Source organism: Littorina saxatilis, linkage group LG10 (assembly GCF_037325665.1).
Source record: "Littorina saxatilis isolate snail1 linkage group LG10, US_GU_Lsax_2.0, whole genome shotgun sequence".
Taxonomy (NCBI): domain Eukaryota; kingdom Metazoa; phylum Mollusca; class Gastropoda; order Littorinimorpha; family Littorinidae; genus Littorina; species Littorina saxatilis.
Window position 1 is genome coordinate 17,459,894 of NC_090254.1, and position 25,169 is coordinate 17,485,062.

The 25,169-nt window shown below is 43.7% G+C and overlaps 2 protein-coding genes and 1 non-coding gene across 7 annotated transcripts in view; 1 reads left to right on the top strand and 2 right to left on the bottom strand.

The window, feature by feature from the left end:
- The window catches only part of LOC138978298 (centrosomal protein of 104 kDa-like), a 54,560-nt gene extending 41,372 nt beyond the window's left edge, over window positions 1-13,188 (bottom strand). For 3 of the 5 annotated variants that reach the window (XM_070350979.1, XM_070350977.1, XM_070350976.1), the window contains exons 1-10: window positions 13,116-13,188; window positions 10,285-10,402; window positions 9,669-9,760; window positions 9,166-9,247; window positions 8,491-8,629; window positions 8,019-8,084; window positions 7,489-7,524; window positions 6,076-6,146; window positions 5,678-5,787; window positions 4,574-4,629 (exon numbers count right to left, since the gene is read on the bottom strand). In XM_070350979.1, the coding sequence (XP_070207080.1) occupies window positions 4,574-4,629; window positions 5,678-5,787; window positions 6,076-6,146; window positions 7,489-7,524; window positions 8,019-8,084; window positions 8,491-8,629; window positions 9,166-9,247; window positions 9,669-9,760; window positions 10,285-10,397 (765 nt within the window). In that variant the 5' untranslated portion in view covers window positions 10,398-10,402; window positions 13,116-13,188. The remainder of the gene's footprint in view (window positions 1-4,573; window positions 4,630-5,677; window positions 5,788-6,075; window positions 6,147-7,488; window positions 7,525-8,018; window positions 8,085-8,490; window positions 8,630-9,165; window positions 9,248-9,668; window positions 9,761-10,284; window positions 10,403-13,115) is intronic. The other 2 variants (XM_070350980.1, XM_070350978.1) reach the window with 1 other exon arrangement.
- Window positions 3,017-3,135, bottom strand: LOC138979279 (5S ribosomal RNA). The gene has a single exon (XR_011459965.1). It is a non-coding gene; the product is annotated as a 5S ribosomal RNA (ribosomal RNA).
- A 218-nt stretch (window positions 13,189-13,406) lies between the features above and the next one.
- LOC138978306 (ventricular zone-expressed PH domain-containing protein homolog 1-like) overlaps window positions 13,407-25,169 on the top strand; it is a 29,667-nt gene continuing 17,904 nt past the window's right edge. The window contains exons 1-7 of the mRNA XM_070350999.1: window positions 13,407-13,554; window positions 17,901-18,126; window positions 18,519-18,663; window positions 20,623-20,797; window positions 21,748-21,911; window positions 22,475-22,684; window positions 23,184-23,398. Of these exons, the coding sequence (XP_070207100.1) occupies window positions 17,918-18,126; window positions 18,519-18,663; window positions 20,623-20,797; window positions 21,748-21,911; window positions 22,475-22,684; window positions 23,184-23,398 (1,118 nt within the window). The 5' untranslated portion in view covers window positions 13,407-13,554; window positions 17,901-17,917. The remainder of the gene's footprint in view (window positions 13,555-17,900; window positions 18,127-18,518; window positions 18,664-20,622; window positions 20,798-21,747; window positions 21,912-22,474; window positions 22,685-23,183; window positions 23,399-25,169) is intronic.

Here is a 25,169-nt window from a genome sequence, read left to right on the forward strand (position 1 = left end):
CTCCCCAACGAACACATCACCGTCAGCCCCACCCTAAACACTCGAAGTCTGGAAAGGGAGAGTTCGAGAGTCAAAGGGAAAAGGGAGGGACGAAACAGATTGGACACGAGGAAACAGTGGAGGTGCGCCTCCCGAAGGAAAGCATGGCACTGAACCCGCGTCCTCCCGAGGAACATAGGTCGCGTTTGCACGTGAATCTGTACTCCTCAGGCGATGTGCTGCCGCTCCCACCGTGGCACTTAGACTAGGGTGGAACGCGAATTGCCGGCGGCCGGATCGTTCATAAAACGAGCCGCCGGCAGACGCGGCGTGAGCCTCCCGCGCCCGGGCCGAAGCGGACTCAAAGGACGAGAGGGCGTCTCAGGGAAGGACGTCCTGAAACTGTTCAAACGTCCTTCTAGCTGTGCGAGGACGAGCCTCCTGCCTCTCGTCCTCAGACCCCGGGCCCACGTCCTGTGTGTCAACACTAGACGACAGACGCTTAAGAGAGGCATCCGTGACGTCAAGACGCCGCGTGATGTCTGTCATGTACTGTTGGAAAGTACGAAGCATAGCTTCGGAAGTTCCATCAGAAACCGGCAAGGGTAGAGGTTCAGTGTTAACCTCAGGGCGACCCTGATCCTCCTCCCTATCGTCCTCCGACTCACTCTCCTCTTCACTTCCCGACAACTCCTCAAAAGCAGGAGTGTAGGGAGCTTGAGGGGGAAGAGCCGAAAGCGATGAAGCAGGCTGTGAAGAAACGCCCACAGAAGCAAGAGGCCGCGAAGACCCCTGCCCCAAAGACGAAACGTCTCCAGCAGCCGAAGGGGGAGAAAAACAACAACCCTGCGACTGTTGGGTCAGCCCAGCCAACGAACCCCCGCCATTTATAGACTGAACAGGAACCCATCGGGTCTGATCAGAAAAGAAATGGTCCGGTCCGGTCGGGGGTGCCGATCCGGTCCGGTAGGGTGGTCCGGTCCGGTGCCGTACCATCCGAAGGTCCCGTTCAGCACCGAACCATCGTACCCACAGAAGTGTTCGGGTGGTTAGGTCCGGACGTGGACATACCGTACCATCCGGACCCGTAGGTCCGGTGGTCCGGTATGGTCCGGTTCGGTGCCAGACCATCCAGACCAACAGAGGTGGTCGGGTGGTCCCGCACCGGACCATCCGGACCCGTAGGTCCGGACCCGTAGGTCCGGTACCATCCGGAGGTCCTGTTCGGCACCGAACCATCCGTACGCACAGAAGTGTTCGGGTGGTTCGGTCCGGGCGTGGACGTACCGCACCATCCGGACCCGTAGGTCCGGTTCGGTGCCAGACCATCCGGACCAACAGAGGTGGTCGGGTGGTCCGGACCGGTCCGGTAGGGTGGTCCGGTGTTCCGGTCCGGTGTTCCGGTCCGGTCCCGTACCATCCGGAGGTCCCGTTCGGTACCGAACCATCCGTACCCACAGAAGTGTTCGGGTAGCTCGGTCCGGACGTGGACACACCGTACCATCCGGACCCGTAAGTCCGGTATGGTCCGGTTCGGTGCCAGACCATCCGGACCAACAGAGGTGGTCGGGTGGTCCGGTCCGGACCGGACCACCGGTCCAGCACCGGACCATCCGGACCCGTAGGTCCGGTCCGGTCCCGCACCATCCGGAGGTCCCGTTCGGCACCGAACCACCCGTACCCACAGAAGTGTTCGGGTGGCTCGGTCCGGACGTGGACATACCGTACCATCCGGACCCGTAGGTCCGGTTCGGTGCCAGACCATCCGGACCAACAGAGGTGGTCGGGTGGTCCGGACCGATCCGGTAGGGTGGTCCGGTGTTCCGGTCCTGTGGTCCGGTCCCATACCATCCGGAGGTCCCGTACGGCACCGAACCATCCGTACCCACTGAAGTGTTCGGTCCGGACGTGGACCTACCGTACCATCCGGACCCGTAGGTCCGGTGGTCCGGTATGGTCCGGTTCGGTGACAGACCATCCGGACCAACAGAGGTGGTCGGGTGGTCCGGTACCGGACCATCCGAACCCGTAGATTCGGTCCGGTCCCGTACCATCCGGAGGTCCCGTTCGGTACCGAACCATCCGTACCCACAGAAGTGTTCGGGTGGCTCGGTCCGGACGTGGACATACCGTACCATCCGGACCCGTAGGTCCGGCATGGTCCGGTTCGGTGCCAGACCACCCGGACCAACAGAGGTGGTCGAGTGGTCCGGTCCCGACCGGACCACTGGTCCGGTACCGTACCCTCCGGACCCGTAGGTCCGGTGTGTTCCGGTTCGGTGCCAGACCACCCAGACCAACAGAGGTGGTCGGGTGGTCCGGTCCCGACCGAAATACTGGTCCCGTACCGTACCATCCGGACCCGTAGGTCCGGGGGGTCCGGCAAGGGCCAGAGGTACTGTCCCGCACCGGACCCTAAGGTCCGGTACGGTCCCGTACCATGGGTCCCGTCCGGACCAAACCCGGAGGTCAAGTCCAGTCGGGACCCGTGGGTCCGGTTCGATCCCGACCCGTAAGCCTGGAACGTTCCGGACCCTTGGTCCGGACCATCCGTCACCCGAACACCAGACGCTAAGGAATGGCGTGGGGTCAAGACGGTCCGGTCGGAGGTGTCGGTCTGAGCAACAGAAACAATGTTCCCGTCGCCCTGACCATTCGACAGAAGTACCACGTTCTGTCGAACACCTCCACGTCCAGTAACTAGTCGGCCGGAGCGTTTCAAGAGGGACAGCCACCAGTCACACGGACGTCAGAGGGAACCGTAGTAGCAGTGGTCGTAGGCACGAAGCCTGAAACCCCTGCCCCCACAGGACCGCCCTGAACGGGGTCAATTCGCATCCCAACCCCAGCGGGGAGGGAATTCAGAGACCCCGTCATCTCCTCCGATCTCCCCCCCCAGGAGGCCGAAACTACTGTCAAAACAGCAGCAGACGACCCAGCGAGGGAGTTCAGAGGAGGACCCGTGTCCCTCCTGGCATCCACAGCGGTGGAAACCGAGGAGGGCACAGGAGAGGCACCGGAAAAAGAAAGATTTTAATGCCAACTGCACCCGGTGTTCCCAGGCGGTCACCCATCCAAGTACTAACCGGGCCCGACGTTGCTTAACTTCGGTGGTCGGACGAGAACCGGTGTTTTCAACGTGGTATGGCCGTTGGCTGTCAAAACCTGAGTCTCTCCAGTAGCCCCTAGATCGGATTCACCAACCCCCAAAGAGGGTTGGGAATCGACCTGCCCCCGGATTCGAGCCAGGGGGGAGAAGGAAACCTTCCCCCCAGGCTCGAAACCGGGAGGAGCTGAAGCCTGAGACTGAGGGCCGGACAACGGCGTCGAAGGGGGGGAAGCCTGTTCCACTGAAGGAGAAGGAGAAAGAAGCTTTTTCTTTCCCCTCGACCTTCCCCGAACCTTCGACGGCGCAGCCCCGCCCGAAGTCCCAGGCTCAAGCCCAGCCTGTTTGAGCAAGCTCGCATTGAGCTTGCTCAAACAGGCTTTCTCCGCCCTCCCTCGCCGCAAACGCAAAGCGTTTGGGGAGGGAGAGTCGGAGCGCCGAAAGATCCCCTTCTCCGTGCGTAAAACATGACGCTGGGCGCCCGGAGAAGGGTTGCCCCCGGCAGACTCTGGTTCCGTAGAACCAGAGCCCAAAACAGGACGAGACATCCTACCTCGCCCTGTACGTACCCTTAAAGACCGAGAATTAACAAAATTCAAAGAAAATTTAGGTCAATACTCAAGTGAATGCGGCGAAACGAGAAGCAGACGACCGGTCACCACGAAGTAGGACGGGAGGCACGCCGAGTCCGCCACACAAAAACGGAGGCACAAGTTGAAGGAAACACAACGTAGCCTCAAGCCAGAAGTGGAATAACACACAATAATCCAACAGGTGATAGTCCACACAGAAAAGGAGCCTCTTAGTCCAAAATAATCCGGGAGCGTAGCAGAAACACAGCCGGTCTGACACGCGCGAAAAAAGAAAGAGGACGCGCCACCTACATCCTGTAAGGGGGAAGCACTCGGACAGTGCTTGGGATCCACGGTGGCGCATGGTTATGGGAGATAATTGTACCCACTCAGCGTTTTGTCCAATTTTTTCGGCCTATAATAGATAATGTGCAAGAATAGTACTGTCGAGGTAAGTGTTATATTGACAAGGATCTGCTAGTGTAAGCACATGCTTGTCAATTAACCCAATTTTCAACACACTGATATCTGTACATATGAAACAGAATCAAAGTTTTGATTAAATTAACCATTAATTCAAAGTCAGATCCTACCCACATGCGATAAGCAAAGGTAAAGCCTTATTTTAGCTGCTTGTAAAGCAGTTTTCTAAGTAACCTTTGGTCTTACTTTTCGTTGATATGATTTACAGCTTAAAATAACCTAGATACAATTATCAACAGTTTCCAATTAATACAGGAAAGTTAAGCTCCACGGAACCAAAGAAGAGAAAAACTATGACAGTTAATATTTTACTACACACTACCACCGAAAGTACATCTGAGGGAAGAGGTGTTTCATGAAAATTACATTCAAGAAAAGAGGGACTTGCAGGCACACAGGCTAGTAACAGTCACACAAGTGTGCAAGATCTCACCTTTTGAAGTTCTGTTATTGCCTCTTTCAACTTCTTTGCATATTCATATCTCTCTTCTGCAACACAATAAACATTTGTTTTCTTTTACGAAACAGTCTCTTTTTATCTTGTAACATACATTCACAGATCTCTCTGACAAACGAGTACAAAAACAATAAAACTTTTGTTTTTTAAAGCCTGGGAACATGCCCCTAATAGTTTAACCGTGAGAGTGTTAAAAAATATTTATCATACAAATAAAAAAGATCATGCCATTTTAAACGTAACCATTCAACAAGTAGAGACAGACATCTCAGGACAGTCATACACATAAAAACCCACTTGTGCAATAACATGCATGGGTGGGACTGAACAATGTCATGAATCCTGAATAATTCTAAGGGGGGGGGGGGGGGGGGGGTCTGGGCCCAGACCCCCTGACGCTGAAGGATTTGTATAACCTACAAAAACACTACAGACATTACGGATCCGGATTTCCGGCATATACCGGAAGAATCCCACCCATGAACATGAGATAACGTGGGAGTTTCTCCCATGAATGAAGAAGAAGAAGTTGTGTATCTCAATCAATTAATCAATCAATATGAGGCTTATATCGCGCGTATTCCGTGGGTACAGTTCTAAGCGCAGGGATTTTTCTTTCTTTTTTTCCCTCATTTTTATGCAATTTATATCGCGCACATATTCAAGGCGCAGGGATTTATTTATGCCGTGTGAGATGGAATTTTTTTTTACACAATACATCACGCATTCACATCGGCCAGCAGATCGCAGCCATTTCGGCGCATATCCTACTTTTTGCGGCCTATTATTCCAAGTCACACGGGTATTTTGGTGGACATTTTTATCTATGCCTATACAATTTTGCCAGGAAAGACCCTTTTGTCAATCGTGGGATCTTTAACGTGCACCCCCCAATGTAGTGTACACGAAGGGACCTCGGTTTTTCGTCTCATCCGAAAGATTAGCACTTGAACCCACCACCTAGGTTAGGAAAGGGGGGAGAAAATTGCTATCGCCCTGACCCAGGGTCGAACTCGCAACCTCTCGCTTCTGAGCTCAAGTGCGTTACCACTCGGCCACCCAGTCTTCATGAACACCTACGTAAAACTGCCTCTTGTTTCTTGCGTTCCAGCCTGCGAATGATCTGTGCGATTTCTGGGTCCTGGTACATGTCAAAGGCCAGGTCATCCAGCGGAGAGATGTAATCTGGTCTGAAAAACAGCAACATGCAAACATCGTTCTTAATGGCTCATTCACACAAACAGCAATTCAAAGAAATCAATCACCCCAAGAGAGGAATCATTAGTGGAAACCCCCCCCCCCCCCCCCTCTTTCTAAGACCTCCCCCCCCCCCCATTCCCCCGTACACGCAAGTTTAGATTGAGTTTCAACCCATGAAAGGAGAAGAAGAAGTAGAAGTTTGACCATGACTGTCAAAAATAAAGGCACACCTAAATAAAAATGTTAAAATTAAAAAAAATGACTGTTTATGCACTTACTTGTTGAAAAAGCCTTCCACACCTGGATCTTTGTCAACCGGCCTGTTGTCACTTACATCCACAAACAAGTCCTGTAATTAAAAAAATATCTGTAAATTTAGGTAAATGAACTCAAGTTGCAACTTTATTACCGAAGCTTCACCAAATTCCAAAGAGACAAACTGCGGTTTATATGTGTTCAAAGTAAGTTACTTGAATTACTTTCTTCTGTTTTTCACCACATTGATAGTTACAAAGACACCAAAAGTCACACAACAAAAATGCTATGAATATAAAAAGTCCCTTTCTCTTTTTACATTCTACACCATCGGATTCACAGACAAACCTGTGCAAACTAGTATGCTTGCACACACTCACAAACACATACACTCTCTCATATGGAGTATATTTTAGAACACTAACACACATAAACACAAACTTTGACTCTCTTTCTCTTTTCTCTCTCTCTCTCTCTCTCACGCACACACACACACAAACACGTGTACAAGCTTTTTTCAATTTCTCATCAAGAAATTTTCTGAGAAAACACTTCAAATTCTACATTCAAAATATACTGGTAAAACAAAGAACTCTTAAAAAAGCTGTTCTCAAACACAACACCTTGAAAGAAAAAAAACACAGACAGATAACCGAGACTTTAAAAGTAAACGTTCTCTGACTCTGTAAAAAAAATAAACAGCTTCCATATATTCAAAAGAAGACCAAATACAAAAAGCACTCAATATTACATTTGTGGCACCTCTAAATATAATGAAAAAGACAAGGCAGCAACAATTTTTTTTATTCAAGCTGGTATCAAATGCTCTCTTTCTATCTAAAAAGTTATTTTTAAAAGATGAAGTCATGAGCTTGCAACACACACTTTTCTTACACAGACGCATTCACAGGCACATACACCCACATGTCTCCGTCTTACACACTGACACACCCTCACATAAAAATGGTGTCCGTTGCCCTCATTAATTTACAAAGGACTAAATCTAAATAAGCCGTCTACATATTGTGAACAAAAGACAAGGGGGTCAGAATACCTGCTTTCACATTTGACATTGACAACAAGAAAACAACTGCAATTATCAATAACGACAACTTGCTTGATAATGGTACACTGGACAAGTGTAGTGTCATGCCTATCCACAACTTTTAACAGATACATTTCCAGCCAAAGATGTACATCAATGTGCCATCTGTTTTAAAAAGAGTATGATATTCAACTTTGTACAAAAAGACACAAATGAAAGAAAACCTACAAACTGTCAGATCTAAAATGTCTACAAAATTTCAAAATGCAAAAATGAGGCCGATTCTAATTGCATGAAAAGAAAGTATGAGCAAGTCCTCAACTAAAAATTAAATAAAAGTATTTAAAGACAATAGCTGCAGAAATACTTTCCACTCAAAAGCAATATATACCTCAGTGATTTGCCTAAGCTGTATATCCTGGAACTCCTAAAATAGTAAGTAAGATTATTTGGTTACTTTCAGGGCTCCTTATCACTTTGGTAATTGTAAAATAAACACACAACTGTGCACATGAATCAAAACAACAAAGTGAAACAAGCACAACAAAACTGCGACATACAAAGTAGCTTTTTGTAATAACGCTGACGGAATCGGACCCCTTGCACACCAAAAATCAAATATCTACATGGCTTAACAGTTTCACCAACACAATATACCAGAACAATCTTGTATTATACCAATGAGCTATTCATAAACCTTGTTCCCTTTGATCTTTTGGATCTGATGCAAAACATTTAAATCTCTCTCTCTCTCTCTCTCTCTCTCTCTCTCTCTCTCAAAAAGAGAGGTGCACGGGAAAAATGAATATATGTCTGAAAACTTGTGACAAAGAGGAGAAGAGTTAAACACGAGGAGAATATAGCAGTAGACGGAAAAAGAGGTGCAATTATAAACAAAGATGCAGAAAATGTAGCACTCACTGGATCTGTGATGTCAGATGGTTTTCGGATGACCTCCCCGATAACATTGATGGCCACAATTCCAACCTGGTACACAAGAAGAAACTTTACAGATGACAAAACACAAACAGTGTTCTAATGCTGTGACCAAAAGGCATAGTATTCTCTATCCGTTCCAGTAAGCAAACTTAAAAAAACTATTTCTGTCAGATCTCTCTCTCTCTCACACACACACACACACACACACCAACACACACTCCCTCTCTCTCTCGCTCTAACGCTGAAGAAGAAGTTACATGGTAACCTCGAACCTCCACCAATCAGAAAAATGTAATTTCACATAGTAATCCTAATTACAGGGGATTGTGAGAAAAGATGTTGTTTCCCACACACTTTTGCCTAGTGTACGGCTCTAAAGGCATAACAACATTAAACAATATAAGAATCATTTCTGACATTTGTTACTCATCTTTCACCTGTTGCTTTCAATTACCTGGTTGTAGAGGTTGTGTTTGTTGATATGGTTTTTGTGGATGTTCAGCCGAAGAAACATCCCAACAGCATCCACATGTACAGATTTGAGTTCTCTTGCTTTGAAACCTGTTTTTTCGTTGTCTGAGAGAGACACATAGCTGCAACACACCATGTCAAATTTTGTGAAACAAATGTGCAAGTCTGTCGATAAAATAAAGGACTGCACAAAAGTGGTACAAACACATATGCATTAATGTATCCAACAGGAATTTGTTGAGATAATGTACTCTTTACAGGGTATACAAATAGTGTACATAGCATAAGGCTCTGATGTCAAGCAATGAATTACCTTTTCCTATTTTGTTTGTCTCTCTTTCTCTCTCTCTCTCTACCACACACACATGCACACACACACACACACACACACACACTCTCTCTCTATCTCTACCACACACACATGCACACACACACACACACACACACACACACACACACACACACACACACACACACACACTCTCTCTTTATCTCTACCACACACACATGCACACACACACACACTCCTACACCTGCTCTCCTGTGCACAATTTCACAGAATTCACTGGAGGATACGCTTGGATTTACAGCATGTCATTCTGAATAATCATGCCGAAAACCGACCTCAGAAACCTAGAACTGTTTTTGTCCAGCTTACCCAAGTCTGGTATATCTGGCATTTTCCAGCAATGGTGTAGTTCCTTCTGGCACATCTCCGACAAAGAATTCTATTTTTGTTGCTGGAAAAAAAAAATCAAAATGTAATTAATTAAAACTCAATAGGAGCTGCAACATGTTTCTCCAAAAGTTTTCCCTCCTTTGCCCCCTACAAATTCAGGTAAAGCTTTACAATAGCATACAGGTGCTAAAGAAATGTACGTTAGTTTCACACTAGATTAATTACAAGGACACAACATTGCTTCTTCACTGCCAACAATTAAAGGATTTAAACACCACTGGTAGTGAGAGTGACATTGAGCACTAACTAAGACTCAGACTACAGTTGATGTAAAAAAAAAAATCTATACCTTTCCCTCGTTTCAGCCAGAGAACCATTGTTTTGCATTCATTCTTCTGTTAACACAGGCAGAAATGAATTGTTGGATCATCATTGCTGACAACAACAACAAAACGATATATGTGTGATGTCAGAAAGCTTACGTATAAGAAACTGATGACTTAGGATCTGTATCTTCCTGAGCCTTGCCCGTCCCTCCAACTGTATCACAATGTCTTGGGGGTACAGGCAGAATCTGTAAAAAAAAATAAAAAAAAGGATAAGAACACATTTGTTTTAACTTTATAATCATATTAGAAGTGAACGAGAAGAAGGAGAAGAAGAAACTTTATAATTACTGGCTCTGTAAACTTATGCCTTAAACTCATCTAATGTTTAAGTGGTTAAGATGTGTACCAGTAACTTCTTTCTACACACAAAGTGTGCACATACAGAATGAAATGAATTTATTCAAATTTACACCCTAATTTTCATTTACATAAAATCAAAATAAAACTTAATCACATTCACGGCACCAAGGCTGTTAATCTTTGGTCCATTTTCACACCTGAATAACAACCATAGCATTACTCTGTACTAATCAATCATACTGAATAATGACATCTGAAATGCCAAATATTAGAAAGTAACCAGGACTCTTACAAAATCTTTTGCTCACAATGTTTAATTAAAAAAAGGAAAGAAAACAAATATATAAGGTAGAAATCCCCCTATTAACTAACTTTTCTAGTAGCTATAACCATGCAATAAAATGTGTACCTGGAGGCTACCCATCCTTTAGCCAGTGGCCCATGGTAGTTGAGGTCGCCTGCCTTGTGGATGTCATCTTCGCCCGAGGCGTGCACCACATGGAACTCAAGCTTGCGTGGCATTATAGCTGTAACATAATATGGAATCTTAAATACTGTCACATCCCTTTAAAAAGTCAGATGCCCTGACAATGATATAACTTTCCTTGAATTAAACAGCAAGTTCCTGGGGAAAAAGGAAGGAGCTGCATGTTTAAAGTAATTAAACCCAAAACTGCTTCAGCCAAGAATACTATCCAGCCAAGGTAAGACAATGTGAACACAAAAATGCAAGGTCAGAGTAATTAAGTTAGATCTGTATACATATAGCAGTCAGTGTCACTGTCATGCAAAGCTTTCTCCTAAGCAGTTAATAACATTGAGTTTCAGCAAATAAGTATATGAGCATCAATTTAGGGCAATGAACATGCTTATCTGAGTGAGAACAAAAATGCATATCAGTAATCAGACTTCTGAATCTGAATTAAGTCCCACTGCAGACGTAGGTGAGTTGTTCTTCAGTACTGGTGACAGAAAGGGGGAAAAGTGGTCAAAATTCAAATCTCTAGTTTTCTTTTTGAAATATTGCTTTTCATAAAGCAGAAATACTGTAGTATCTGTTGTACATAAGAAAAAATCACTGGTTCACATGGTTCCTACATAATCTAACTTTTAAAGCTGGTTCTTGTGTGTCTGTGTGTATGTTTGTATGATGACGATAGGACCCGAAACGGCTGCACGGACTGAGACAGGAATTGCAGAGAATGTTCTTTGCCACTCGAGTCGTGTCATAAGGTACTTTTGGAATAGCAAATTTGAAAGGATTCTTCAAAAAACGGCGGAAAACATTATATACCCTGTGAGCTATCGAGGATCCTCCCTGTCTGGGCTGTTGAAACATGGTCTTGTTAAAAGACGTTTTCAAATGCGGTTAACGGGGAGATACACTCGAAGCACATTTAGCGAAGTTATGTTGCCAAATCATCAAAGATCAACATTTCACTACACGGATCGATGCACACAGTCGAAATAGATGTGACTTTCACACGACCGAAGACTACTTACTAGCAGACTAGCAGACGACGAGATCTAAATATTTAGATCAGTGAGAGCAATCCGTTGAAGAACAGTTACTCCGCTTATTCGTCTTCAGTTAAGCTTATTTCCCCTGCCATAAGTTTCCTTGCAGATCTGCAGTCGCGTAGTGAAATGAACTAGTGTCATCGGAAGATTCTTCTCAGTCAATGATCAAAGCACAGTAAGTTCTATGATGACAAAAGTCACTTTCGGACAACACGACGATTGACTTAATTTATGAGCCCAAAGGTAACAATATCGACAAGAATGTACGCATTTGACATTAAATGAAACATTCATAGACAGTTTCCAACTCACCAGATCTGCCAAAGAGCCGTCATTCGTGAAAAAACGATGATTTTAATCAGACAGGTATCGGAAACAAGCCTTGGTCACCTGCGTTATTCCTTCCAAGGCGACGTGACGGCGCCACATTTGTTTGTTTATGGCTGTTTATCGCGAAACAACACAGTTGAAATTTGTGTGTAAAATACCACAAATTTGTGGTGAATCAGTTCGTCATCTGCGTTTCGATTGTAATTAAGTCAGATTGGAGTTACTTTGAATCGAAGGCGAGGGTAACCTGCGTTATTTGTGGGACATCGTGAACAAATTTGATTGCAATATTTTACACAGAAAGTAAATTTCAATGATTCTGGCTCAGACTTGTAGATCTGTTATGCAGTGTGTTGGTAGTGTATCTGCTTTTCTGCTATGAAGCTCATTTGGAGTGATACGCTGATCGAAGTGGGGTACCCTATGTGGGACATCAGCCGTATGCAGATTACGCCTCAGAACACTCTCGCATTTCACAAAGACAACAATAATTTGCAACATTTCAAGAACTGCATCAGTTTTATTAGATACTATTTCAACAACAACAGCACAAACACGACTATTATCAACAACACAGAACGGGAGGTAAGTCTTCAAAGACGCACCAAGTGTGCGTTCCCGTTTTTGGACGCCATTTTTGCTGGCATTTTCACAGTAAATCTTAATATTTCCATATCTATTGAATGATTTTGGTATTTTCTTTGATTGTGCCGATTCTCCTATCTCTCTGGCATGTACTGGGTGCTTTGTGACCAGTTTCTCCCCTAGACTGTATTGAAAAATGCGTCCGTGTGAGCTGACCCCCACTTGTGACCAGTAGCAAAGAACAACTCAGGTGCATGTGATGAACATGGCAGAAGCTGATATCTGCAACAGACTTGTTACGCTAACAGATTCATTGCTAAGCAAGGGCAGGCACATATATATAATACAAAAACCTGTTTCTACAGAATTCTGAGTCAATGAAACATCGTCTAAAACCAATGATGACGACCTTCTGCTTGTAGTGATGACAGCTAGTGTTAGTGTTAGTAACTTTAACAGTGCAAGCTTCAGCAAGTCCTCCTGTGATGACAATTTAAAATTCAAACAATCTCTCATAACTATGAATTAATTTGTCACATCATTGAACACATATTACTGCAAGCAAAATAACAACGTGGTGAACTGTGGGAAAGTATGTATGTCGCCGAAGTTACACTGCACACAAAATTCAAACTTGAAAAGAATGTGCATGCACTCTCCATTATAATGGCCAAACGTCAACACCTAACCATCGTACCTGTTTTACGTTATCACAGAGGATGGCTGTTAATCTAGAGAAGTTAATCTGCTCAGCTATTGTGTATGTTATAAAAGTGCAACGATCCACCCAATAATAATGTGTACCTGTCAATGATTTTCCTGCATTCCTCTTCTTGGCAACCACAGACTTCCTAAATTTGTGTACATTGGATTGTGATGTCGGAATTCTCGCTCTGCGCGAGACTTTAGCAAACTTTTAATAATTCGTTATCTTTATGGACAAATGTCTTTCCAAGCCTATATTTTCACGAGTCTAATCTTAGTTAAAGTCTAGGGTAACGTTATCCACTAATTTATTAGATTTTTACCTACTTGATTTTCTGCCAAACTTTTGTCAACAAATTTAGGGGACATAACTCTCGGCTTGAGTGTAAAGATGGTGGCCAGAGATGTGTTTGTTTTTCCTGGTGACAAGACACACTTTCACAGAAGTTTTGCTACCGATATAGCGCACAGGCAGTGACAGTTTGCTCAGTGGTGTAGAAAACAGGCACGTGTCTTCGGTTCAGCGCAGATTGTTGAGGTAACGTAGTTGTTTTTGCCTCCGATGAATCATACCAAACAAAATATTATTGTTTTTTTATTACGAACTTACGAAGTGTAACAGAAACATTGGTTAAAAATAAAATTACCAATCATACCAGTTAAGCTTTATTGTTTTGCCTGTTTGGACGGCATGCTCACTTTTTCTACACAGAGAGAGAGGGGGGGGGAGAGATAGAGAGAGTACATGTGTATGTGCGCTGTCTGTGTGTACTCTGTGTGTGCAATGTCAATGTGTGTGTGTGTCACTGTGTGAGCTTGTCATGTTTTTGGTCCAGCTGTTCTTCATAACTCTTCAAAATTGCAAGGTTTTGATCAATGGGATTTCTGGTTTATATATAAGTATTAATTACTATTATTATTATCATTAAGTTGACTGAGAGTGAGAACAAGATAGAGCTATCACAAATTTAACTCCATTAGTCCATATATATATATATATACATCTATCTCTATCTGTATCTGCATCTGTAAGTTACGCTGCACTTGTGGGACAAGTCATCCAGATGTCTGGCATTGATGCAGCGGAGTAGGGGGTGCGCAGCTGATTCTTTATCGTCGTCTGGCTACTGCCAGCGCCGACTTGAAGCTCTCGGTCGATGCCGAGGTTACAATTACTTCATCTAATTGGTTCCAGGCCACTACAGTCTTTGGAAAAAATGAATGTCTGTATTGCTCAGTGTTACAGCGTGGCACGGTGAAGCATCTGCTATTGTTCCTGATGTAGTTGTCTACTGGGTTTGAGGTGCTATAGTCTCTGGAAGATTGACGTGGACGAATGAGGCGTCCTGGTTTTTGAGGGATCAGGAACTTGTCAGGCGGGATTGCCGGCACCAGCCCCTCAACCACTTTGTAGAGGGAGGTTAGACGCAGGTGTTCGCGACGTTCCTAGAGGGTTGGTAGTTGAAGCTTGTGTAGGAGCCCAGTGACGAAGCCAGGAGTCGTGGTTCTGTAGTCACCAGAGATGAAGCGGGATGCGTTCCGCTGTATGCGCTCCAATCTCTCGACGTCCTGCTTAAGGTATGGGTCCCAGATGGTGGCACCGTACTCAAGAAGAGGGCGGATGAGGGCAAGGTAGGCGTTGTGCCTGCAGTTTGATGGGCAGTGGCGCAGGTTGCGGCGGAGGAATCCGAGGGTGCTGTTTGCTTTCTTAGAGATGTAGTTGATGTGTATGTTATATGAGAGTTGTTCTTTGCTACTGGTCACAAGTGGGGGTCAGCTCACACGGACGCATTTTTCAATACAGTCTAGGGGAGAAACTGGTCACAAAGCACTCAGTACAAATTGCCAGAGAGATAGGAGAATCGGCACAATCAAAGAAAATACCAAAATCATTCAATAGATATGGAAATATTAAGATTTACTGTGAAAATGCTAGCAAAAATGGCGTCCAAAAATGGGAACGCACACTTGGTGCGTCTTTGAAGACTTACCTCCCTTTCTTTGTTGTTGATAATAGTCGTGTTTGTGCTCTTTTTGTTGAAATAGTATCTAATAAAACTGATGCAGTTCTTGAAATGTTGCAAATTATTGTTGTCTTTGTGAAATGCGAGAGTGTTCTGAGGCGTAATCTGCATACGGCTGATGTCCCACATAGGGTACCCCACTTCGATCAGCGTATCACTCCAAATGAGCTTCATAACAGAAAAGCAGATACACTACCAAAACACTGCATAACAGATCTACAAGTCTGAGCCAGAATCATTGAAATTTACTTTCTGTATAAAATATTGCAATCAAATTTGTTCACGCCGTCCCACAAATAACGGTTACCCTCGCCTTCGATTCAAAGTAACTCCAATCTGACTGAATTACCATCGAAACGCAGATGACGAACTGATTCACCACACATTTGTGGTATTTTACACACAAATTTCAACTGTGTTGTTTCGCGATAAACAGCCATAAACAAACAAATGTGGCGCCGTCACGTCGCCTCGGAAGGAATAACGCAGGTGACCAAGACTTGTTTCCGATACCTGTCTGATTAAAATCATCGTTTTTATCACGAATGACGGCTCTTTGGCAGATCTGGTGAGTTGGAAACAGTCTATGAATGTTTCATTTAATGTCAAATGCGTACATTCTTGTCGATATTGTTACCTTTGGGCTCATAAATTAAGTCAATCGTCGTGTTGTCCGAAAGTGACTTTTGTCAGCATAGAACTTACTGTGCTTTGATCATTGACTGAGAAGAATCTTCCGATGACACCAGTTCATTTCACTACGCGACTGCAGATCTGCAAGGAAACTTATGGCAGGGGAAATAAGCTTAACTAAAGACGAATAAGCGGAGTAACTGTTCTTCAACGGATTCCTCTCACTGATCTAGATATTTAGATCTTGTCGTCTGCTAGTCTGCTTGTAAGTAGTCTTCGGTCGTGTGAAAGTCACATCTATTTCGACTGTGTGCATCGATCCGTGTAGTGAAATGTTGATCTTTGATGATTTGGCAACATAACTTCGCTAAATGTGCTTCGAGTTCGAGTGTATCTCCCCGTTAACCATTTGAAAACGTCTTTTAACAAGACCATGTTTCGACAGCCCAGACGGGGAGGATCCTCGATAGCTCACAGGGTATATAATGTTTTCCGCCGTTTTTTGAAGAATCCTTTCAAATTTGCTGTTCCAAAAGTACCCTATGACACGACTCGAGTGGCAAAGAACATTTTCTGCAATTCCTGACTCAGTCCATGCAGCCGTTTCGAGTCCTATCGTCATCATACAAACATACACACAGACACACAAGAACCAGCTTTAAAAGTTAGATTATGTAAGAACCATGTAAACAAGTGATTTTTTCTTAGGTACATCAGATACTACAGTATTTCTGCTTTATGAAAAGCTATATTTCAAAAACAAAACTAGAGATTTGAATTTTGACCACTTTTCCCCCTTTCTGTCACCAGTACTGAAGAACAACTCATATATATACGACTTGTGTCTGTGTGTGTGTGTGTGTGTGTGTCCGCGATGCACGCCCAAGGTTCTCGATGGATCTGTTTCAAATTTGGTGGCCATATTCAGCTACACCCCGGACACAACCTGCTCGATGAGATATTTCAACACGTGCTCTCAGCGTGCAGCGCTGAACCGATTTTGGTTTTTCTCTGGATCCATTCCCAGTAACTCTTCCTTATCTTCTCCAGTGTTTTCAGCGTTTATCTCCCTTCCTTCGTGTGGCGTCAATCCATATTCCCGTTTCTATTTTTGGAAGGTCACTGTCGACAACGCTCAATCCATATTCCCGTTATATTATTTTTACTATTCTCCAGTGTTTTGCGCGTTTATCTCCCTTCCTTCTTGCGGTGCGCCGGCAAAGCCGGCGTACACCTGGCAAAGCCGGGTCCCCGGCACAGCCGGGTATTCGGCTCGACTTCTTCCCGGCGAAGCCGTACCCGGCGAAGCGGGTATTCATCTAGTATATATATATATAGCTATTACAATAAATGAGGAGTTACACTCCTTGAACAGCTAAAAAATAAAATGTAATGTTCTTTTTCAAAATGTTCATAATGATATATAATAGTTTACTAAATACATTTTAGCACAAATATATATTAGTTTAGTAGTTACTACAACAAGAACAACTATTCTAATTCAATTTGACACGTTTGTAAATTCAAAGATCTATAGATCTAAAACAGATTCAGCGTTCCTCATTAAAATTGATGTCTCTGCTTCAAGGTCGATCGGCTTAAGAAACAGCATTTTTTCCCCCAGTACATGTTCCAATTATCTTTTACGGACTGCTGAGAAGTTTTATATGTACACTGACTGATTTAAAGTCAAATATTTGCGTATAATTAGTTTTTATAATTAATTTAATTTTAGTTTCTGTGTTTTGACTATTTGTTCTCGTATTGTTCTTATTGTCTTCTTTATATTTACTTTTTTCATTATGGATCTCGTGGTTTTTTTATTAACTATTGTTGATCATGATGAATATGTGCTCATATTTTTTTGCTGAGAGCGTGTTTGATAAAATAAGAAATAATGTTGATAAATTGTACACAGTTTGCAAAAACAAATGTACGAAAGTTTACATTTAGCAATAGAGTTGCACCAGTTTGGAACTCACTATCTCACAAAACTAAAACGGCTACTAACCTCAACTTGGAACCAACTGGACACAAAAATATTTATGAAATCAAGTTTATATGAGTACGATGAGTGACCATTGTCACACAAGTTACAAATTATGCATGCAACACAGACCAATGTATCTATACGATGTTAAACTAATGATGGGACGTATAAAAGCAGCGAGGCCTATCTCATTCAATGAGTGGCCCTATACCTGTACCTATACCTATCTGCTTTCAGAATTTCAAGACTCCACCATGCATACTTTGTTCGAAGAGGTCCTGACTAAACGGGACCTGTCAAAAGCAGGTATGCTGTTTTCCCTGGAAGACAAGGAGATTGAAAAAGATTTGTCAGAAGTTGTGCAAGGCATCCATGCCATTGCAGACAGTGATGAATATGAGATCAGCGATAATGACCAAAGTGTGGTGGAAATCTGCATCACCAGAGTAAACACTGCGATTCGGTGAGTGTTCTCTTCCACTCTGAAAGGGATTTCAGTAAAATTGCCTTGTCTGTATCAATCACATTTTTGTTTTGTTTTTGTTTTGCTAATGCTATTTAAAACCTGATTTGAAATTGTTGCCTTGTGACTTAAAGAGCGGTTAGGGCGGCTGTTTGCATGAGCCATTTGTAGGTGTGTTGTCAGTCTGTCTGTCAGTCTGTCTGTCTGTCTGTCTGTCTGTTTGTCTGTCTGTCTGTCTGTCTGCCTATGAGCAATAAGATACGACCCAGCACAATTATGTAGGAAAGCTGACATGCAGTGTTGTTTTGATTTTATTTTTAGGTATGTATTTGATCTCTTTTAGTGTGCATGTTTTTCAAACAATAATTTGATGTTTTTTCTTACTTTTCCAGGGAGACATCAAGCATAGAAGAAAACACGGGAGCACTGGTGGACCTGCTGGCAATGTGCCAGAAACACAGACTTGCTCAAACCAGTAAAGATGAAGATCCTCCGCATGCCAAGATTGCCTCTGACATCATGAGCTGTTTATTTATGGTAAGTTCGTACTGTAAATAGTGTAATTCTTTTAAAAAAAAATTTTTTTAAAGGCTTTTGATGTCTTTTTACATTTAGTCAAGTTATGACCGATCTTCATGAAACTTTACATTAGAGTTCCTGAGTATGATATCTCTAGACGCTTTTTTCATTTTTTTGATAAATGTCTTTGATGACGTCATAATTATCCGGCTCTTTGTGAAAGTTGAGGTGGCACTGTCACGCTCTCATTTTTCAACCAAATTGGTTTGAATTTTGGTCAAGTAATCTTCGAAGAAGTCCGGACTTTGGTATTGCATTTCAGCTTGGAGGCTGAAAAATTAATGAATGAGTTTGCTCATTAAAGTTGTCATTAAAATCGAATTTTCACAAACAGACTTAAAATTGATTGCATCGTATTCTTCATTAAATTTTGAATCTAAAAATCCACCACAAGGCTGATTTCTTAGGGCGGTGTGGTGGTTTGGGTGCCTCGATGACCCGGAGAGCTATGCCAGCGGGAGTGTAAACTCCTGGTAGGGCCACCCAAGCTGGACAGGTCAAAGGGTAGAGGTCAGACTAATTCAGCCACCTCTCCCCGAGGCTAATGGGGTATGAGAAGGATCACTCAGACAAAAAACCAAGGACGGGGGACGTTCTGCAGCCATGGACGGCAAGTCTCCTACGACAAGGAAAAGTCGGAGAAGAAACCACTGCTGAAGACGGATGTGCAGGGCCAAAGTGCGCGTAACGACAGTGCAACGCATTTCACTCCCATGATGGACAACGACGATTCAACACGTGATGGTGCTCTGCCTGTGGAGTCCCCCCCGGGCTGGTAGAGTGCCGGGCCCTATGCCTCAAAGGGGCCCAACCCAAGTTACCGGAGGTCACCCCGTCCCGCTACGGAGGCGGAGGGTAAATGCTACTGGCCAAAGAAGAACAACAAGCGCGCAGGAGACTCCTCGACCGCTGAACATTCTTCAATGGAATGCGGAAGAAGTGTACAGCAAAAAGCTTCCTCTCACTGAAAGACTGTATGCCGACAATATTGATGTAGCCTGTATCCAAGAAACGCACCTGAATCCGAACCACCGGTTCACCATCAGAGGATAACACCTGCTGCAGACCTTCCCACTACACGATGGCCTCAGGAGCCAGATCTGGGCGGAGGCGACCACGGTGCAAGGGAAGCTCTATGGCAGTCTGGACGACCTACAGCGCACGGCAACATTTGCGCGGGGAACCGGCGTTTCCATCTGAGTGATCGACAAGAAGAAGAAGAAGAAGAATCTAAAAATATGACATATGTCATGTTTACTCTTTAAATGTAATCACAATTAACAAAAATAGGTTAATTAGTACATTGTACTACGATTATAATTTAAGAAATCGATCCAAAAATGATTTCATCTTATTCTTTTTCATTTCCTGATTCCAAAAACATATAGATATAATATGTTGTATACAAAACAAGCTCAGAAAGTTAAAAAGAATACAGAAAAGCGCGTTTTCCTGCTTACCGCAATACGCTATTTCGCTGTTCTTGCATGTCAGTTTCACTTCATGTTGCACGGGATAAGTGAGCGACTTCCTTGCCGCAGGGATTGACAAAGTTGTTTTGTCTTGGTGAAAAAAGTGCAGTGCGTTCAGTTTTATTCTGTGGGTTCGACAGATTGACTAAATGTTGTAATTTCGCCGTGCGCGACTTGTTTGTTTTTGTGTTGTCTTTTGCTTTTTTTTTGTATTAGATTTTGTTCACAAGATTGGTTATTTTGTTGACTGTTCATTTTTCAAAAACTAATAACAGTATGTTACAGTCTAGGTATTTTGGGCCTTTTTACATTCAACTTTTCTGTGTGTATGCATGCATGTGTGTGTGTGTGCAGTGTGTGTTTGTTTATGTGTGTGTGTGTGTGTGAATGTATGACACACTCATGACTTACAGATAACAATGTTTGTGTTTCATTGTCATGACAGTATTACAACAAGTCCAGTGTGATGCAGCTAGCAATACCTGCAGCTGTCAAGCTGTTGGACTGTGAGAACCGAGACTTGTGCCGCAGTGTCTCCAGTTATCTCTCCTTGGCGGCCATAGACAACGCAGACTTGCTGGCAGAACACACACAACTCATCGTTGTCAGTGTACTTGAAGGTAAAAACAAGAGGCGAAGCCTTCAAGGCTCACGTAAGAAATCGACAAACAGTAACACAAACTCCGTCACACACACACACACACACACACACACACACACACACACACACACACACACACAGTAAGCATAGGTGACACTGTGCAAGAAAGCGAGACACTAGATCTAGATCTGTCTGTCTGCATGTGTAGCCTACTTACAGGGACACGACTGCCAACTAGTCTCGGCCCGCTCAAAATAACAATGACCGAGACTTTCAGTAATTCCTTCGCGTGACGTCTAACCCTCTTACGCCATAATGTGACGTCTTCAAATGTTAAAGTTTCTATCACACACACACACGCACAGACAGACAGAGTTTACCATCGCATAGGCTACACTTACGTGAGCCAACAAGACAGTGGAACCCCCCATTTAAGACCTTCAAAAATCTGAAGAAAGCAGGTCTTAAAAAGGGGAGAGTCTTAAAATGGCGGTACATTTATGAACAAGAAATCCCATTCGGCGAGAGATTTATTTCTCAGAGTCAACTTTGTGTGCAGACTCTTCTCGGTGTCCGAACACCCCCGTGTGTACACGCAAGCACAAGACCAAGTGCGCATGAAAAATATCCTGTAATCCATGTCAGAGTTCGGTGGGTTATAGAAACACGAAAATACCCAGCATGCTTCCTCCGAAAACGGCGTATGGCTGCCTAAATGGCGGGGTAAAAAACGGTCATACACGTAAAATTCCACTCGTGCAAAAAACACGGGTGTACGTGGGAGTTTCAGCCCACGAACGCAGAAGAAAAAGAAGAAGAAGAACAGGAAATCCGACACAGCAAGGTTTTAAAATTGGGGGAAGTCTTACGATTTTTTTCTCGCCCCTGGCAATCGGGCGGACGCTTTGGCCATCCCTGAACAACAATAATGAAAATATGTGGGTGACAAACGAAAGTTTCTGTGTGCAGGTAACTACATCTTGGGCCAGGTGTTACCACAGATCTACCAGCAGAACACAGAGCCGGTCCATCAACACCTGCCTCAGCTCGTTAGTGTCATGGACGCATGTGAGCCAAACGATCGTATCTACCTGCTGCAACTGATGGGGGCTGTGGCAAAGAAGGAACCCAAGGTATTAACTGATGCTAGCATTAAGCGTTTAGGTCATCAACAGCATCCGCCACATTAATTTTCAATCGTTTTCATCTCTTCATTGTAGGATGTTGTCTTATGTTTTTGCTCTCTTCAGCTGTGCAATATAGAGTAAATATTCTAGAAACAGCCATGTTCATAGCAGGCAAAAAGACTTTTGAAATTAATGTTGAAATATTTTAACATTTGCAGAATGGAAATTTTCATTTGGTAGCGTAATTGTTATTCAATATTAATTATTATCTTTTCTCCTGTTCTGCATGCTGGGGAAATAATCACCAGCTGGACTTGCTCACCTGCTTGCTTTCCAAATTGTTTGCAGAGGCTGTTGTTAAAGGTTTAACTCTCTCAGCAAGGATCTGGCCTCTAAGTCAAATTTGATCAGACCTTATAGTGGCTTTCCTTTCTTTCATCTGTTTATCTATGAAATTGCCTCTGGTCATGAAAAAGTACACTTTTCCTGAGCATGCACACTGCAGACGAAATACATTTGACTCCATCTCCTAATTTGTATCAAACTTAACAACTTCTTTTTGTTCTCAGCTGTTGGAAGAACACGTGGAGACTATGTGCAAGTATCTGGACAGCTCTAACCAAGCTCCAACCGTCCTGATGATCTTTGTTGACCTTGCCCTTGCCTCCCCTGCCTGCATGGTGCCGCATCGAGACGCCATTACTGCGGCCGTCAAGCAGCAGCCTGTGCTGATCTGTCAGGCTGCTCAGATTCTGGGCACTGTTGGTACTGTTGATGAGGTAACCGCATGGAGTTGATTTAGCAGTGAGTGGTTGGTCGGTTGATTGAATAAGAATGTACGTTGTGGAGTCTTCGGTTGGGTCATAAAAACATGGATTGAGTTTGATTTCATCACTCCATCAGTTCAAGTATTACTATGAGAATATAGAATATATGTGTAGAGGTTGTTGATTGTGGTTCAGTACATACTGCATTTTTCTTTTTTCCTGTGTGTGCAGTATTTTTGTCTGTGTCTGTCTGTCTGTACATTCTGTCTGTCTTTCTGTGTCTGAGATAGAGAGAGAGCATGGCTTTGTGTAATGTATATGTATCCACTGTTGCTGTGCCGTTGTTCCTTCTTACATAGTATTTATTATCAGGGGTAAGGCAAGATGTAAGCAAGGAGAAAAAAAGAAACTGCTACATGTACCAGCACTAAATTTCTGAGAGTTAAACAAAAAAAAGTTATTATAAAGATGAAGGTATTCAAGTGCGCCTGATCCATCTGTCATTTTTTAGGAGGAAGGAAAAAAATCCATAGAGTATCTGGCATCACAGCTAAACACAACAGACCCCACATATCAGCCGCTAGTGTTGCAAGAGATCCGCGGAGTGGGACAGGCACACCATCATTTGTTGCAAGGCATCATGGGAGAAGTGGACAAGCAGGCGAGCAGCGGGTCCAGTGCCGTCAGACTTCTGGTGCAGCAGATCAAGGAGGACAACAAAAAATAGTAAGTCACATTTCATCATGTCCATTGGTCAGTGTAAGACGCATGTCTGAATATTCATGTTGGTGTCCACTAGAAACTGTGAGATGCATGTTTGAATATTCATGTTGGTGCAGTCTTTGCATGCTGATAACTACATGTATGGTGAGCCCTGTGTGCTATCATTTGTCTGAATAGTAATTCTAAAGGCCCGTCCAGACACTCCCGGCCGACCCTGTCCACATTTGACTTATGCTCAAAACGGCCCCGTTGGGCGCACCGTGTCGTGCTATGATCGCGAAGCGTTATTTTCAGAAGAATAGCGCGTGTTCTAATTTCTATGACACAGACATAGAACGACGGAAATTTGACCAATCAGAGCAAACCAGAGCGATGACGTCAGCTGCTCGCGGCGCGGCAGTCGAATGCAACTGAACCTTCTTGTCAGGTGACCCGCTCCGCGTTGTGAAAAAAATCGTCGATGTGTGGCCACTCGGCAAATCCCGCGCGACGCACAAAACGGCCTGCGGCGCATAGAGCGTAAAACGGCGTCCAAGTCTGGACAGGGCTTAAACAAAAAGAAAACTCAACAGTAACCAGTTTTGGTAAATTCTTCATCAAATTTTCGTCAGACAGTCGCTGACATCTTCAGGATGGTAAACTCAGGATGGTAATTCTAAAGTCAGGCAGTTGCAGAATTTGATACATGTTGGTAACACATTGTTTCCTTTGTTTGTTTGGTTGGTGTGCTTTTGAAGTTTACTTTTTTCTTTTACTTGGTCAACAGAAATAATTGCAGCAAGGTTTTATGGACATCCCTTTTGATCTGGGAAGTTAGCTTATCTGAATAAAAAAGAAATCCAGTTTCTCTCTGTTGGCAATACAACAGATTGCTTGTGGTAATCAGGGGCATTTTTGCACTATTCAGCGCAGAACTCTTTCTAGTCGTTTTTCTCTAAAAATGTTGCATGTTCACCGTGTCAGAAAAGTTGAATTTATGCATGTTGTTGATGTTTGGGCTTATGGCAGCATGACTGGAACAGGAGATGCAAATAGCACACAGGGCAGCAGTGAAAAGTCAAGACCTGGAAAAACTGGGTGCTCAATCTCTTGTTGAAAGTTTTCTCTCCTCCTTTGAGTGGGCTGCTTCTCTCTCATTCATTTTATGCACTTTTTTTTATGGTTGACAATTGTGACCCTCCACCACGGAATGAGTCACATGTCACCTTTGCATGATTTTCATATTTTAACATTTTCCTAAAGAGTTTTTTATGCTCTATCCACTATCCAGTGGTGAAAACCATTTCAGAAAAGAGCAAAAGCTGTTTGAGTTATAAGCCTGTGACTAAGGTGACCCTCACACTGTTACCAGACACTCCCCGGACTTATATTAAGCCTAGCCCAGAACCACGCGAGGTGACATGCAACTCATTTCATGGTGGAGGGTCACAATTGATTACCCAGGTCTGGATTCACTTTTCCTCTGTGAAGTTTCCCCTGTTTGCTGTAGTTTGTTTGGGTTGCATGTCGCAGTGGTGATTGCTCTGTGTGTGTAGCTGCTTGTTGTTGTTGTTGTTGTTGTTGTTGTTGTTGTTGTTGTTGTTGTTGTTGTTGTTGTTGTTGTTGTTGTTGTTGTTGTTGTTGTTGTTGTTGTTGTTGTTGTTGTTGTCGTTGTTGTGTGTGTGACACTGTGTGTGTGTCACTGTTTGTGTGTTTGTGTGTGTGTGTGTGTGTGTGTGTGTGTGTGTGTGGGTTGGTCCGTATGAATAGAAAACTTCAGTTTACAAACATCATT